At 50.4% G+C, this 17,604-nt stretch overlaps 1 protein-coding gene across 2 annotated transcripts in view; it reads right to left on the bottom strand.

Annotated features, from left to right (window-relative positions):
* Nucleotides 1-1,911: 1,911 nt before the first annotated feature.
* RAB11FIP1 (RAB11 family interacting protein 1) overlaps nucleotides 1,912-17,604 on the bottom strand; it is a 34,632-nt gene continuing 18,939 nt past the window's right edge. Inside the window, exons 3-6 of one of the 2 annotated variants that reach the window (XM_055416591.2) lie at nucleotides 16,452-17,244; nucleotides 13,667-15,400; nucleotides 12,976-13,084; nucleotides 1,912-5,268 (exon numbers count right to left, since the gene is read on the bottom strand). In XM_055416591.2, coding sequence (XP_055272566.2) covers nucleotides 5,050-5,268; nucleotides 12,976-13,084; nucleotides 13,667-15,400; nucleotides 16,452-17,244 — 2,855 coding nt within the window. In that variant the 3' untranslated portion in view covers nucleotides 1,912-5,049. The remainder of the gene's footprint in view (nucleotides 5,269-12,975; nucleotides 13,085-13,666; nucleotides 15,401-16,451; nucleotides 17,245-17,604) is intronic. The other variant, XM_088832727.1, reaches the window with a different exon arrangement.

Here is a 17,604-nt window from a genome sequence, read left to right as displayed (position 1 = left end):
AAAAAAATGTAAAAATCTCCAGTATTCACTGCAATGCTGTTGACTACGGTCATTCTGGCCATTTGATCTCTAGACTTATTCATCCCACATTAAAAAAAAAAAAAAGGAGAAATCTTTTTTGTTGTTGTTGGGGTTGTGGTTTTGTTTTGTTTTTTTTTTTTTTTGGCTTCACTGCATGGCTTATGGGATCTTAGTTTCTTGATGAGGGATTAAATCCAGGACCACAGGAGTGAAAGTGCAGTGTCCCTCCCCTGGACTACCAGAGCACTGCCAGGAAAAACCACCCTTGGTTTGAGAGCCACATGAACAAGAGTGAGGCCATAGTTTGACACCTGTTCTAGTACCCCAGGTTGGATAGGTGAGTTCAAATCCTTTCTTAACTACCTGCTGTGGGACCCCAGGCAAACTCCAGTTCTGATGCCTCTGAAAGTCTCCATTTCCTCATCTGCATAATGGAGATATTATCTACCTTGATGAGAACTGGAAACAGTGCTCAGCAGTGCTGAGTGAAATGCAGGAACTCAATAAACAGGCCTTCCTTTTGTGGTCAAGTTTCAGCCTGAAGTGAGCACTTGATGTGCAAGGGCGGAGCAGCTTCCTCTCAATTCTGAGGGCCTGTCAGTGTGACCAGGGCTGAGGATACAGGTGTGTGTAAGACAGTGAAACATCACAAGGCCACATAAGGACATCTTCCCTCGGAAGATTTTGTGGTTTTGGGAGCCATTGGCCCCACAGAGCTCAGCTTAGAGCTTTGAACTTGAATGCAAAGAGATTGCTCCCACCTTCTCAGGACGGGAAGATTGCAGAGTCCAAAAGATGGCACCCCCGATTGGCTTAGAGGCAGGGTCTGAGGGCTGGGAATGTGCGTGGTGCTGATGCTTTGGCTGTGGTCAGAGTGGGAATGGTACCCTGTGATGTTTTCCATGGGGAGGTGGGCAGGGTGCCCCCCCCCCCAAAAAAAAGCAAGGGAGATGAATCTCAGGGGAGAGTTGGGGGTCATTTGTACAAACATTTCTTCCTTGGGGACCCTTTCCAGAGAGCTTTTTGGTTGTTTGGACCAAACCTGGAAGGTTGTATGTTTTAAGAGAAACCACCTTTGTATCATTTTACACGGTGGTTCCACCGTCCATATCCAGTTGGGTAACCAGACCCCTCCACCCAAACCAGGGAGGCCCTCGGGAAGCTTCCCCCGCCCCACCTGGGAACTACCCAGGTCCACCTGCGTCTGTCCCTCTACAATGTGACTTTCATCCCTAAGAGCATCTCCTCCATTTGGAGAGCTTGGGACCCTTGGTTGAGGCAGGCAAACTTCTCAGTTCTTCGAGAAAGGGTTGGAGATTGGTAGAATGAGCTCAGGAGAAGTCTTTTACAGCCATAATCCCCTCTACTGAGAAATGAATGAGCTACGTTTGTGGAACCAGAGACCTGGCCCATAGATCTGGGTAGTCCTGAACGCAGGGTGAATTCAAATGAAGCTTCAAAAGTCAGGATTTCACTCTCTGGGAAATCATTGAGGCGGGGGTGAAGAGGTGTGTGTGTGGGGCGGGGGGTGGGGGAGGTGGTGCAGGGTGGAGGCAAATCAAGAAAGTGGCTTGTTCATCTGCTCAGCTTAAGGAAAAGGTGGCAGCTTGTATCACTAGGGACAGGAAATTCAAACGATGTTCAGCTGATAAATGCCACAGTCCCTTCCAGCCCAAAATATGGGTTGTGTCATAGGGAGGTCATCAGAGATGTCCCAACCCCCACAGGAGAAAGGAGTCTGGGGCCCCTGGGCACCAGATAGAGTGGCGGAAGCAGGAACCCAGGTGAGAGACCCTCATGGGCTGAGAAACACTGGTCACCCCCAAGAAAGATTCTGCAGGAAGCCAGAAATTCTTATCACACCCATACAAAATCACAGACACAAAACAGTGAAAGGTAGTACCAGTACCATTTTATTTAGTGTTGTAGGAAATTTTCAGGTTACTTCTCAAAAACAAAAGCAAAGAAATTCAAAATTCCCAAAGTAACAAGGCAGGAGATAAGAATTCTATAATCCAGAAGTGCCGGGTGAGCTTTCAATCAGAGGGAGGAAGCGATCATGTCAGTAGCTCACACAATAGATACTGATGAAACCACAAGGTTGAGATTGGTGTAGAAACTGGAGGTTAAGCTCTCCGCCCCCCCACCCCCCCCACCCAAGGCAACAGACCCATCAGCCTTGAGGGACCATTCATCAGTGAATGGGTCTAAAAGAGAAGGGGAATGGGGAGTGAAGATTGCACCTAGTTTTACAAGTTGCCTCTGGCCTTCAGTCTGGCAGGTGGCTAAGGGTCATGGACACTCCCCACTCCGTGCCCTTCTGAGCCCCCACTGTCAGCAGAGCTGGAAACCACACACGTGTGCCACTCACTGCCCATACACCCTCCACTCCAGGTCAATGGCTGTTCGTGTGGCGAAGGGCAGACTTTCTTGCTCTTCCATCCCGCTACCTGGGGAGGCTGACCCACAGGAAATAAAAGGAGTGGGCAGGACATCTGTCAAAGCCCAACAACAGAGATGATATGAAACAACTGGGCAAAGGATTGACTTTTTTTTTTCCAGATGCTGACCTCCAGTGGAAGTTCATCACAAGGTGTTTGGTATTTCACTGGATGCTTCCCTGAAGTACTGACTGGTCTTCTGGGGGTGGGGGGTGGGCAGCCAGGCAGGGCCAAGAAAGAGCTGCTCCTGCTTCTGCAGAGCATGGCCTCCTCCCAGGACCCATTAGTTCAGTGAGCATCTCAGCAGCCAGAGGCTAAATTAGACTCTCCTGGTGCAGACAGCTTGGTGTAAGCCCTCAGACCCACACCGGCAGCAAGAGCTCCAGCCCTCCAGTCCACCTGCCCCTGTGAACAGCTCAGAGCTGGCTCCAGCTTTCCCAACTGAGTTCTCCCTCACAGTGGAGTCCTCAAGGACAGGTGTTAACTGGCGTCCTTGAGAGGTGCAGGAATGCTACCTGTGGAATTTTTTTCCAGCAGTTGGTAGAAACCAGACACTCTTGAAGCTGATTGTCCTTCATTCTCCAGAGTTCTTGAGTGGCATCTCAGAGCAGAGGAATTTGCTCTCATAAACACGGACCAGGTCCCATCCCCAAGGTCCTAGCAGCAGATCTCCCACAATGAAAAGCTCTTGGGAAGAACTCTGGTCTCCACATGAGCTCTTCCCAGGAGAAACCACTCAGCGCCCCTGCCACCCAGTGCATGAGGGTTATCACAGTCCAAGTACACTGACATCAAGTACAAAACATTGCATAACAAATATATACATGTATATCTCCAGAGTTCAAGCGAACATCCAGTTCTCTCTATAGGGATGTAAATAAATCTTGTAGCGCTTCAAAAATACCAGTCGTCTGAGAGGTTTACAATGGTCCCCAGTATGTAGGAGGGTATTAAATAAAACAACTATCGATAATTAAAAGTGAACTAGTTCAATCAAGTTACAGTATCATTCTTCAGATTAAAGTGCTCTGATATTAACTAATGTGGCAGCAAACGTGATCCTGAGAAGGAATCCCACTGCCAATCATCTTGCCTCTTAACTTCAATACAACAAGAATGAACACAGAGAAAGTTCCGTTTAATAACTGCTCTCTCCTTAAGCCCTGCCCACGCCTTTGGCCTATGACATTCTCTCCCGAGGATAGATGTCGAGATTTGATGAGATTCTGTCTCAACTGGAACAACACCAAAAAATGAGTAATATAGAAAACATTCTAATATCGGGTTACTGACAATGAAATTACCTGAAGAGTCTGAGCTGTTTAGTCACTAAGTCTCGTCCAACTCTTTACAACCCCATGGACTGTAGCTCATCAGGCTCCTCTGTCCATGGGATTCTCTAGGCAAGAACACTGGAGTGGGTTGCCATTTCCTTCTCCAGGGGAATCTTCCCAACCCAGGGATTGAACCCCCATCTCCTGCATTGGCAGGAGGATTCTTTACCGCTGAGCCACCAGGGAAGCCCCAAAGAATCTGAACCGGTGCTTTTAGTTAAGAAGGGGTCCTAGTTTTTTTTGTTTTTTTTTAAGTGTGTTAATCTAGTTTTAAAAACACAGCCATCTAAAAATAGATATCATCTTGCTCTTCACAATGTCATACTAAGAGGGGAAAATGCCAGGAAGAGCTGCCAAGGAAACCAGGGAGCCAAGTGAAGGCATGGGGGGAGAGGGCCAATGGACCCCCTGCCATCGCTTCACACCTGGTAGAATCATTTTATCAAGCGCCTGGGGCGCTCAATAGCTAATCAAGGCACTGCCTCAGCCACTCCAGTCACAGGGACCCTGCGATCACCAGAGGAGGGGTTTTGACCAACTCCCAAAGGGACTCTAAGTCCCCTTGTCTGCTTCCTGTACCCCCATAGACAGGCCTTCTCCATTGATAAAGAGCATATTTTAAAGGCTACTGTGGTGTAGAGGCTGATGTCTGGAAAAGGCAGCTTGTTATAAATCTCAAAGGCACACTCTGCACGCCTCTGCTCCAATCGAAACAAAAGACTAAGTCCGAGGAGTCAAGTAGGTTTACACGGTATCAATAATTTAGCATCTGCAGCCAAAACGCCACACCTGAGCTACTCAAATGCCAAGAAGGTATGTGCAACACAGCCCCGATCGCCTGGTCCTTGTCATCTCACCCGAAGCTTTAAAGACCGGGAGGGAGACGTACTTTAAAAATCTCAAAGTCAGAGAAAGAAAACCCCAATGTTTAAAATACGTTAAATAATACTCCCCCAGCGCCATCTGAACCTCTGGGCCGGGATCGGCTCTTATGACCATGTCGCCGGTCGGGCCATAAAATAGTGACAACGTGGTTAAAGGCACAGTGGCATTTAAAAATAAAACCCTGGGAATGGACAGTGAACAGATCCACTGTGGTCACTGACCTGGCTTCCGTGGGTGGGTGGGACTCCTGCCAGATAACCTGGGAGGAAGAAGGCAATCTGTGCCCGGCTCCCAGGCACAGCGAGTCCTTGGCCTCGGGAGCTGGTAGAAACAGACCCACGGCAGTCTCGATGCTGGAGGCCAGCGGGTCACATCTTTCCTGCTTTTTTGCCAGCCTGAGAGGGAACCCGGAGGATGTTCGGGGTCTCCTCCATGACCCTGACCAGCAGGTTGTCGATGTAGTCTTCCAGCTGGCGCACCTGACATTCCTTCTTGCTGATCATTTCCTTCTGTTTGAGGACCAGCTGAATGAGCTCGTCGTGGGTAAGCTGCGCGTAGGCAAACGCGGGGTCCGAGGGCTTGTATTTCTTTGGTGGGGGGGCGGGAAGGGGGGACGACAAGAAAGTTGACAAAGTCAGCCAAGAGGTCAAACATCTCAGAGAAATACAGGAACTCCCTTGGTGGTCCAGTAGCTAAGACTCCACGCTCCCAATGCAGGGGACCCAGGTTTGGTCCCCAGCCAGGGAACTAGATCCCATATGCTGCAACTAAGACTTCACATGCCACAGCTAAGATCCTGTGTGGCACAGATAAAACCTGGCATAGCCAAATAAATAAATGTTTATGAACAAATAACTATTTATAAGTAAACAAAAGAAATACAGAAGAGGTAGCTTTTAGTGATTGAGTCTATAATCGGAGTCTCCTGGGAATTCGTTTTCAATTTCAGTGGAAGCCTATGACCGATTAAGGTTTCTATAAAGGGCCAGAGAGTTAGTATCTTAGGCTTCCCAGGCCACAGATGGCCTTTGCTGCGTGTTCATCTTTGTCGTTTGGTTTGGTTTTTTTTTTTTTTAAGACCTTTTCTATCTTTCTTTTTTTTCCTCCCTTTTGGCCCTACTATGAGGTTGGTATATTTAACTTATATGCAGAGTACATCATGAGAAATGCTGGACTGGATGAAGCACAAGCTAGAATCAAGATTGCCGGGAGAAATATCAATAACCTCAGATATGCAGATGACACCACCCTTATGGCAAAAAGTGAAGAAGAACTAAAGAGCCTCTTGATGAAAGTGAAAGAGGAGAGTGAAAAAGTTGGCTTAAAACTCAAAATTTAGAAAACTAAGATCATGGCATCCAGTCCCATCACTTCATGGCAAATAGATGGGGAAACAATGGAAACAGTGACAGACTTTATTTTCTTGGGCTCCAAAATCACTGTAGATGGTGACTGCAGCCATGAAATTAAAAGACACTTGCTCCTTGGAAGAAAAGCTGTGACCAACCTAGATAGCATATTAAAAAGCAGAGACATTACTTTTCCAACAAAGGTCTGTCTAGTCAAAGATATGGTTTTTCCAGTGGTCATGTATAGATGTGAGAGTTGGACCATAAAGAAAGCTGAGTGCCAAAGAACTGATGCTTTTGAACTGTGGTGTTGGAGAAGACTCTTGAGAGTCCCTTGAACTTCAGGGAGATCCAACCAGTTCATCCCAAAGGAAATCAGTCCTGAATATTCATTGGAAGGACTGATGCTGAAGCTGAAGCTCCAATACTTTGGCCACCTGATGTGAAGAACTGACTCATTAGAAAAGACCCTGATGCTGGGAAAGACTGAAGGCGGGAGGAGACGGGAACGACAGAGGATGAGATGATTGTATGGCATCACCAACTCAACGGACATGACTTTGGGTAATCTCCAGGAGTTGGTGATGGACAGGGAGGTCTGGCGTGCTGCAGTCCATGGGGTAACAAAGAGTTGGACACGACTGAGCAACTGAACTGAACTGAACTGAGGTTGGTGGGATCTTATTTCCCCACCCAGGGATTGAACCTGGGCCCTTAGCAGTGAAAATGCAGAGTCCTAACCACTGGACTGCTGGGGAATGACCGATTGAAAGTGTGAAAATCATACTTGACTCACAGGCTGCAGACCCCTGGACTAGCCTCTAGGCCTGGGCTTTAGAGACGTCATGACTGGAGGTCTGTGAACACCAGAACTGGCACAACCAGGTATCCAAGCGGTCCTGAGCCCCAGGCTGAGGGGACCCATGAAGAAATACTAGCGGCAGACGACGCAGCAGGCAACACTCTCCTCCGAGGACAATACGTGGATGTTTATCCCAGACGATCTGCTACTGCCTCCACTATGCTCAGGAGTCCTGGCGATTAGGAGGACGGCCTGGGAGACCCCAGTCTAAGTTATCTCATTCTCAAACCTACGCAGAGTCAAAGCCAAGGGCCACCACACCGCCATTGGTGGCACCCCCTCGGGGTCCAGTGGCCGCGGCCGGGGCTGAGCGGCCGCCCCCTCCTGACCAGAGCAGGAGCCCCAGGGATTACGATCATCACCTGGGAAGCCTGGAGTCTGACTGCAAACTGCTCAGGCCGCAACCACGAGGAGACACAAGATAAGAGTTATGTAAACTAACATGTTGTACCAAGTCTCCAGAGAGATGGGAGAAATAAAAAAAAAAAAAACAACCAAACTAACTTTTCCTGAAGTCTGTGACTCAGGTTCGAAAGTTGAAAGAGACGAGGTCATGGGGCAACCTCAAGATAGTTTTGCCTGCAGAGCTCTGAGGTAATCATGGTTTCACCACCGTGAGGGTCGAACAGTTTCACTGAGGGAGGCCTAGAACCACCTGCTCCAAGAAGCAGTCACGTCAGGAGCCAGTGAAACTTGACACAACACGAGAGAAACACGAGAGAAGCCCCTGTTCGGTCCAGTGATGCAAACTGCCTGCACACCAGCCCCAGTTCCAGAGAAATTTCGTCCCTCTTGTCCAGGCTACAAGCAACAGCACGATGATGGCTATTAACTTAGAAACTCCAGACACCTCCACATATGCAGCAGGAGGCCTAGAAATAGGTGAGATGGTGATGGTTGTTTAGGTGCTAAATCGCATCCTACTCTTTGTGACCCCATGGACTGTAGCCCGCCAGGCTCTTCTGTCCATGGAATTTCCCAGGCAAAAATACTGGAGTGTGTTGCCATTTCCTCCTGCAGGGGATCTTTCTGACCCAGGGATCGAACCCATGTCTTCCGCCGCATTGCAGGTGGGTTCTTTACCACTGAGCCACCAGGGAAGCCCCTGAAATGCTGGACCACTTGTCAAAAACTGTTTCTCTATTTTAATCTTTTTTTTTTTTTTTTAGCTTGTTGAGGGCAGACACTCACAGGGTCCCCCCCTCTGGACCTCCAACATCCTATTTGTGACTTTCAAAACAACCCTTTCAAAAAAGTTGCATGTCTGGGAAAGAACTCTGGAGATAGGTTGTGCAACAGTAGGAATGTCCTTAACACTGCTGAAAACGGACACTTAAAAACAGTTGAGGGGGTAAATTTTATGTTTATTTTATCACAAGTTTTTTTTTTCAAAGTGGCATGTCTGTTTACACATCCTACCAAGAAAAGATGTACTCTTAGTAAAAACAATAGCCAAGAATATATCCTCAAGGAGTTTTAGAGTATACTTCTGTCACAGAAGGATTCTATCTGTTCAACAATATTGATTACAGGACTTCCCTGGTGGCACGGTGGATAGGAAGGCGATGCAGGAGACACGGGTCCCACCCCTGGTCAGGGAGGATCCCATGTGCCGTGGAGCAACTGAACCTGCACATCGCAAGTGCTGAGTCCACAGCCTCGGCCCCGCCAGGCACGACTACCTACTGGAGCCCACCCGCTCCAGAGCCTGTGCTCCCATCAGAGAAGCCGCCACAGAGAGAAGCCCGAGCATGAGGAAAGCAGCCCCCGCTAGCCGCAACTAGAGAGAGCCCTCGGGTGGCAACGGAGACCCAGGGCAGTCAAAAAGAAATAAGTAACCTCCTCTTTTAAAAAAAAAAATACTGATTACCGAAGACGTTCGCAGGAGCGTCTGGGAGACAGAAGCAGAGGCTGACACCTCCTCGGGAGGAGGCGCCAGGCCCCCACAGGGTCTGACACACCTGGGGCTTCGCCTGAGGTGCAGGGCGTCAGGGTCCAGGGGGACAGGATGCACTCCAGGAGCTGGACAAACCAGAGACCATGGCTGATGGGGGCCAGCTTCAAAGATGGAGGCGTAACCTCTGACCCAGACTCGAGCTGAATTAACATTAAGTTTCTGTTCATGTTTGACAGAAAACAACAAAGTTCAGCAACGCAATTATCCTTCAATTAAAAATTAAATAAATTAAAAAAAAATAAATTTTGCCTGCAATAACAGAATCATGTTTTGAACTGTGAAAAAAAATATTTATTTATCATAGAAAATCTCAAATCCAGAAGGGAAAAAATTATTACCCATAACTCCAACATCTAACACTTAGGTCTCTTATTGGTAACAGGCGTTCTTTGTAATAACTTTAGCCTCATACAGAATCAAGTTTTATGGCTTTTGAAAATTGGGTATTTTGTGAGCATTTTCCCATCATTAAATTTTAGAAAGAATGGCTTTTTAAATGGATGTTTTAAACTTAATTGTATTTTAACCATCTCTCTGTTGCTGGTCATTTAAGTTGGTTTCAGTTTTCACAATTATATAAGAACATATTTAAAGGCATGAACATAAATCTTTGGTCATATCCCTAAACATTTCCTTAAGACCAAGGCACAGAACTGAAATGGCATGCACACTTAAGGTACCTCCTGAGTGTTAGTCGCTTAGTTGTGTCCGACTCTTTGTGACCCCATGGACCACAGCCCACCAGGCTCTTCTGTCCATGGGATTTTCCAGGCAAGAATATTGGAGTGCGTTGCCATTCCCTTCTCCAAGGGATCTTCCTGACCCAAGGATCAAACCCAGGTCTCCTGCACTGCAGGCAGACTCTTTTCCATCTAAACCACCAGGAAAGACTAGCAGTACCTCCTACAAACTGTCAAACAGCTCTTCCATTTGGATTCTGTAATCTGAAGAAGAAATGATGCAGGACTTTGAAATCATCAGAAATTCCTATTTATGTGACAACTAAAAAAATTAAAAAACAATCCAGCAGTCACGGAAAATGACATATATTCACGTTGGTCTCCCACTTTTCCCATATAATTCGACAGAAGACTTTTTGGCTCTCGTTGACTGTGTTATTTTGAAATGGAAGTGTGGAAGCCACCTGAATAAATAATACATTCCTAGTTATTAATCATCTATAAAAGATGGTGGCCCTAACACAATAACCAAAAAAGAAAATAAAAAAGCCATCAGAGTAATGATTCAGCTAAGTTTTCATAACTTGAGCCATGCAATTTCTTTCCCTAACCTCTCTCTCACTTTGCAACATTCCAAAGAGTAGTTATTTTTATAAGTACTGTTTCTGCCTTAGTACAAAGCGCCTATTCTATGGCCGGCCAATGGCAGTCTCCAGGAACCTTTCCATATTTACTCAGAGGAGTTACTAGGTCTGGTCCGGGACCATCAGCTCTGTTACAGCCAGGCAGAGGGGCAGCAGTGGGGCTGACAGATCATGAGCAACATAAGTAATGGTTGCCTTTGTTTTAAGGCAAGTTACTGTTTTAAGGCAAGTTACTGTTTTAAGGCAAGTAACGGTTGCCTTTGTTTTAAGGCAAGTTACTGTCAGTCGGGGCCGGAGATAAGCCCCTGATTAAGTGAGCTTGGACGAGTAAACAGAGCAGGGGACCAAGGGTCTTGCTGACTTCCCGAAAGCTAGGTGTTTGTTTCTCTTTGGAGCCAAGCCGCATTCCACAGTTAAAGGAAAAGGGGTGGGGAGCTGCGAAATGACCCTGGTTTTCGTTATCATCCCTTTCGTGCTGTTCTTTTGCCCAATTTCCTGGTAAATATCATCCATGCCAGGAAAACAAGTGCTGCTTCTTCTAACACAATCAAAGAAGCCAGCTGAGCTGGGCTGGTGAAGTTACAGCCAGTCCATCTTTAGGCTCGGGCTAAAAGACCATAGGTACACAATTCTGGCTACAGCTGATCATTTTCAGGCTGGCACCCCATTAGCACGGACTACAGGGAGGAGAAGGCAAGATGGCTGGAAGATGCTAACTGGTTTTCAGCAACAGTTCCTTATTACCACTCTGCCTCTTGACCCAGAACTCAGATCTCTGGCTTTCAGTGGACGACCTTCAGCCCAGTTCCTAGAGGCAAAGGTGCAACAGAGCCAGAGGCATCAGCCATCATACCGCACTTAAAAATACCTGCAGGAGTGAAGGAGATGTGAGCAAAAGTTTTGTTTTTAAAAAACACAAAAACTGGGACTTCCCTGGTGGTCCAGTGGTTTAGAGTCCACGCTTCCACTGCAAGGGCACAGGTTCGATCCCCGCTCAGGGAATTTAGATCCTATATGCTAAGTGGTGTGCCCCCACATTGACTCCCAAAAAGAGGAAAAAAAAAACCCACAAAAACGATTTGACATCCTGGAGTCCCTGGGACTGTACAGTCTATGACTGAGTGAAACTTCTAGAGACCTGCAGTAAAACAGAAATGAAGCTTATGTCTCCCAGCTGTGCTCTGCAGGGTCAGTTAGGAAACTCAACGTGTCTCCACGCGCCTGAAACACAACACAGCTCGGCTCATTTCCCGTCACTCAGTAGATCACTGTCCTCCGTCCATCTCTGACAATGAGTCAAAGACGAAGAGGTTGGCATCGAGGCAGGACTCAATCCCTCTGGTTCTAGGACCGGAAAGGGCAGGATGGAGACACTCCCCAGCAGAACTCATGGGAGGTGGGGGGTGGTTTTGGTTTTGGGGGGAGGAGCTGCTTTTCTCAGCGGTAGCCACTCAAGCTTTTTACAGAGCAGAGATCCTCTCAGCAAGCAATAGTCTTCCTGGAAACTCGGCTTAAGGAAGTCAGCTACAAGAAGGGAAAAGTCCTCTGCAAGAAACTGTGGACTACAGTGTTATTCATATCGAAAAACAGAGAACAAGCTAAATAGCCAATCACCCAACTGGGGAGTGGGAAAGTATAGCATAACCATTTCAAAGAATAATTCAGTAGCCACGTGCAGAAGTGTGTATGATAAACACTAAGCGAACAAGAGGATTTCAGAGGGTTTCCACACAGGCGGTGGGGCTGGAGATGGAACCTTCTGCTACTCTCTCACGTTTATCAGTGGACACCAAGGTCTATGAACGGGAGGCTGATAAACAGCAGGAGGCTGCATGGCCTGAAATGAATTCCTCACACGTTTCCTACTAACTGTGAAGGGGAAAAGTAGCTACTCTGAAGAACCTAGTGGAGACCACCTAACCTAAGTCGCCAAGTCAACACCCCAATAAGAGGAGAGGGTGCCGTGGGCCCCTCACACGATGCACTGGGAAGGGGGTGTTATTCCTATAATTAATACCTGCTGAGAAGACCCAGCCTCCACCAAACCACGAGTAGACGTCAGGCAAACCCAAATGGGAAAATTCTACCAAACAACTGTTCTAAACTCTTGAAAAAGGTCGTCTCCAAAGACGAGAAAAAGCCGAGGAACTGTTCCAGAATAAAGGAGATCCTCAAGACATCAGGGTCTCTTGGTGACCCTGGACTGGAAAACAAAGAAGAAAGGCCACCACTGGGATGAACTGGTGACATTGAAATATGGACGACAGATGAGAAAACAGTGTGATAAGCCTGTTAAGTGTCTTCATTTTGATAAGTGTCCTTATTCTTAGGAATTACACACTTAAGAATTTAGGGGTAAAAGGGGCATGACATGAGCAAGTTACTCTCAAATAATTCAGGGGGGAAAAAACGCATGTTGATACAAAGAGAATGGAGAAGGAGAGGGTGAGGGTGATGAAGCAAATTTGGTGAAATGCCAGCAAGCTGGTGGATTGGGGTGAAAGGCATACAGGAATTCTTTGTGCTATGCTTGCAACTTTTTTCAAGTTTGAAATCACTTCAGAATAAAATTACAAAAAAAGGCTATCTGTGCCACAGTTACAACTACAAGAATTTTACCTTCTTGCCAAAAGATACAAAAGGACGCATGGGAAAAGGAGAATGTCTGATTGGCCAAAGACAGACGTGTGGTTGAGTCATCCTGGGGTTCCCCACTGCCCCCGAGAGCTGTCTGCCATGGTGACTCAGACAGCGGGTTCTCGAGATCCCTAACTAACCTGCCTGCTCCCCGAGAAGACATACCTTCATCCCGGCTTCGTTGATCAAGTTCTCACTCACGATCACAGCAGTTCCCAAGGTGGAGTTAGTGACCTTGGGGGCTGTCGTGTTCATCGGCTTCACGGGATGAAGTCTGGAAGAGAAGGGGGAAAGGACCCTTAGACCTGCAGGAATCGCAGTACCGAGGGACCACCTCTCTTGGGGGTGGCAACCAGCGAGGCAGGCGGCAGGGGAGCCTGGAGACACGCGCCCTCACACCTCCGCCCTGGAGCCCTGCAGAACTCCAACAGACAAGCCAGCTTCCCACCGGGCGGGGTTTTTATAGAGTAAGCTGTCCACCCGGCTGGCTTTTCCCACTCAAGTCTAAGCTGGCCTCTGAGACCAGGAAAGAAAACTCAGCTCCTGATGCTTCTCTGCAAGGAGAGCTCCATATCAGACAGGGCAGGACAATCCCCACTCTTTTTCTGAGGACGGCCACTGCTGTGATCATCTTGCTCCAAGACGCAAGGGTGTCATCTCTGGGGGGCTCCCAGCTCAGGGGACGGCCTTGCCCAAGACCCCCTGCTGTCAACACTGGTGGGGGTCACGCACCACTAGGAGAGCTGTGTGTGAGCAGGCCCTCACGCCCAGAGGCAGAAGCAGGGGTGGGGAGTCAGGGGTGGGGGGCTGGCCTACACTCCTGAGGACGGTTCCCCCGCTCCACACTGGCTCTCACCTGTGCTTGGCCAGCCTGCTTCCAGCGCTCGGCTGTGTCTCTGAGGGGGAGACCCGGGCCTGAAGAAGCGGCTTCCTCTTGCCGGGATTGTCCACGTTACCCACGGAGCCCTCGGCTGTTGCTTTTTTTTGAGATTCTGCTGTATTGGTGTGGGGGGTGTCAGAGTGTGCAGAGCAGGGGAAGGAGCGTGTGGCAGGAAGCAGGGGAGGAGAAGGGGAGCTGGACACAGGGGGCCCCAGGGCAGCAGCTGGAGGCCGAGGCAGGCTCCCATCTCCAGCTGGTCCTGCCTTCCCGCCATCACCGCCGGGGCCTGGGGTCTGTTCTGCAAAAGCCAGGGTGGGTGCTTTGGGTGCTCCCGGCACGGGGTCACACAGGCTTCCTGCTGCTGACCCGCCAGCCTCCTCACTGGGCGTCCTCGCCCTCTCAGGCTGGACGGGCCCCGCGTTGGAGGACGGAGCCCTTCCTCCTCCGCCTGCCACCAGGGCCGCCCCTCCGCCGTCTTCAGGCTGATCGCCTCTCTCGTCGTCTGACTCGACCTCGGGGATGGAGGGCAGGGTCAGGTCCAGATGGGCCGCGCCCGGGGGCTTGGCCTCGCAGGGGGCCTGCAGGCCCTGCAGGGGGTCGGACAGCAGACCCTCGTGGTCACTGGCTTTGCTCTGGTTCCACGCCATCCGGGTGTCATCTCCCTGACTCCTGAAGAGGGGACCGTCCCTCCCTGAGCCGGTCGCCCGCTGGGGACCCCCTGAGAAGCTCCCCTTGGAGGAGGGGCGGGGAGTGTGAGCCGCCAGGGCCGCGGGCCACGGGCCGGTCACGGCCGCCCCCTCCTGGGAGTCTCCCATGTCCATTGCGTTTCTGGGGGTGTCCCCTGGTGGCGTTGGCTCCTGGGGGGCCCCTCTGTCCCCATGGACCAGCCTGGGGGCCTCCGCCCCGGCTTCTTCTGCAGAGAGCTGCTTGGAAAACGCCTGCTTCTTGGTATCCTTTCCACCGTCACGGGCATCTGGACCCATCTCTTCATGTCCCGGCGTCATTGCGGAGTTGGGTGTGGGGGCCGACTCCCCCGTGTGGAGGGGGGGTGCCATTTCTTTAGCTGCAGGACTCAGCCTGCCACTCCCACCTGCGTCCCCTGCAGAGTCCGCGTCCTCCCTGCCTGGGGGCTTTCCAGGGGGGCTGCCCCTCCTGCCTCTCCCGGGTGCAAGGGCAGATGCTACTTCTCGGGCCTCGTCCGATGGAGCGATATCACCTTGTTGTTCTTGCCAGGGAGACCCCAGAAGCCCTCCTTCTTGTCCCTCTTCAGGCTGCGTCCGGAGAGACTGTGCCGGGTCGTTAGTACTGGTCTTCCTTGGTGAATAGTCTTCCCTTCCTGCAGTCACCAGAACGGGTGTTTGCTTGGAAAGCAAGCCCGCGGTGTGGGGATCCGTATTTGGAACTCGTGTCCGAGTCTCCTTTTCCAGCTCTAGTTCCAGGAGCGAAGGCGGTTCTTCGGAGCTGGCCTGGCCCGGGTCTGCAGAGGGCCAGTTCTTAATTGGGGTGGATGTGGAGATGGGGGCCGCTAAGGGAGAGGAGACAGAGGAGGAGCCCGAAGGGGACTCAGAGGACGGTGTCTCTGAGTCATGCCCCGGCTTAGAAGAGACAGGTATCTGCCCAGAGCCGGAAGGGAGAGCAGAAAGAAAGAGGGGAGAGTTAGTGGAAGGAGGGTGCCTGGGTGCGGGCGGAGCCTCTGGAGACGCTTCCGGCCTGCAAAAAGGACAAAATAAAACCTGCGGGTCAGTTGCATATGCAACATGAGAGGCAAGAGATAAGTAAAACCAGTCTTTCCAAAGACGAGAACGCTTTCTTTTTTTAAATATACATTGGGGGCAGTACCTTCAGAAGTTAAAGAAGGAACACCAGTATTTAACCCATGAAAGGCATGCTTTCATCACCAAGCACATCTGCTACAGAAAGGTCTGTTGCAATAGAAACAGAAAAGGCCAGGGAAAGCAACAGCCTGCAGTCTCATCTGGTGATAAAAAAAACCATCTAAAAAAACGCAAAGCCATTCAAGGAGCACCACAGGGCAAGAGGCAGATTTTGAAGGGGAACTCTGTGTATGTGTGTCTGTGTGTGTCTGTGTGTGTGTATGTGTGTCTGTGTCTGTGAAATCAAAACAGGCAGAATCTCAAAAAAAGTCCCTCCAGCCAGTAGGAATACCATGATGGTGAATATGAGTCATGCCGAAAAGCAGAACCCTCGAGGCTCTTGCAACCAGGTGCAGAGTGAACACAGAGGACGCCCAGGCACATTCGACAGGGGACCAAGGGGCTCTTGTGTCAGCAAACCCACACCAAAGTGCAAGGAGGAGAGATTACATCTGCCTCCAGCAGAATACGCAGGAAGAACGGACTGATCCCCAGTTCCGCAAGCACCACCACCGCGCAAACCTGTTGTTTTTCCCAGACCCTGACACTCAGAATCTGCTACAAAACCTGGGCGCTCCACTGTGCTCTGCTTATCTCACTGAGACGGACAGACCAGTCCTGCGTACTTTTGTCAGAAGCAAAAAATATTTGCAGGGAAAACACTTGTGGCCAAGATATCTGGGGCAAAGATACTTACGGGGGATATGCCGGACAAGGGACAGACCACGCCTGCTGGTAGAGGCCCCAGGCTGGGACATGTAGGGGCTGGCTAAGAGTGACAGACTAGAAAACCCCCGGCTGCGACAGGGACAACCAGACCAACAAGCAAGGCCCGCTCTACAGCAGGCCTGGCCACCAGGCGCCCCCCAGGAAGGGCCAAGACTCACCGGGGTTTCACGGCTCTGGTCTGGGGAGCCCTGGGCGAGAGAACAGGTGGGACAGGCGCAGTCTTGGGCTCTGGGTCAGCTTCTGGTTCTGGGAGCTGCCTGTCTTCAAAGGGGTTCAGCGCTCGGCCCAGTTCGGAGGCAACAGGCGAGGCCTCTTTGTCCGATCTCTTCACAAGGTCATCGGCAGGCCCCGGCTGGTGCTCCCGGGCCCTGAGCGCAGCGGGCGCTCCCTCCCTCTCCTTCCCGGAGGCGGTGGCGGCAGGAGGGCTTTCACTCTCGCTGCCCTTGGCCGTGTCCTTCTTTCCCGGCACCAGGAAGAGCAGAGCGGACTTCTTGTTCTCCTGTTTCTTGCTGTCTTTGGTTTCCTTTGCAGCCTCCAAGGTCGCTGGGGCCGCGTTCTCCCGAAGGTCCCTGCTGACCTGCGGCTGGTAGTTCGGCAGGGACATAGACTTAAGGGCGTCCTTTGTGGAAGACTCGGGAGGCACCGCACCTCCTTCCCCAGGCTCCCTCCAAGGCCGAGAGGCCAGGTTTTCCGTAGATGAGAACCACCGCTTCTTCCTGAGGCCTTGGGGGGACGGGGATGGGGACGGGGAGCTGTCCTTGGTCTCTGTCTTGGCCTCGGGCGGCTCCGCGTAGACGTGGTTCCCGTTGATACAGACGTTCGAGCGGGAGAGGACGTCATTCTTAGACCGGAGGCCGCCCAGGAAGGAGAGGCCTTCCTTCTTGGGGAGGCTGAAGTTGACCTGGTTCAGCTGCTTAGGATCGGCGCTTGCTGTCCTCTTGTGAGACAAGACTGCGGGGAGAAGACCCAAGAACCAAGGGGGTTAGAAGTTAAGGGAAAGCAGCATCTGAGTCCTTCTTCTGGTTGTCACCGCTGGGCGGGGTGTGTACTGGCATCCAGCAGGCGGAGGCCAGGATGCTGCTAAAGATGCCACAGAATACAGGAAGGCTCCTGTAACAAAGAGCTATCCACCCCAATTGTCAACGGTGCTGAGGTCCAGAAACTCTGCAAGGACCAGGGAGAAGGGCAGCACTCTTGGCTGGGTTGCAGAATCTGGCCAGTAGTAGGGAACTGGTCACTGAATTTCAAAACACCCAGTTAATTCAGAGTTAAGGGAACTGGATTCCTCACCTTTCATTAGGAATGTAATTC

The sequence above is a fragment of the Moschus berezovskii genome, chromosome 26, assembly GCF_049115385.1.
Source record: "Moschus berezovskii isolate FMDL1 chromosome 26, NW_MosBer_1.0, whole genome shotgun sequence".
NCBI lineage: Eukaryota > Metazoa > Chordata > Mammalia > Artiodactyla > Moschidae > Moschus > Moschus berezovskii.
This window is presented reverse-complemented; position numbering and strand designations above follow the sequence as displayed.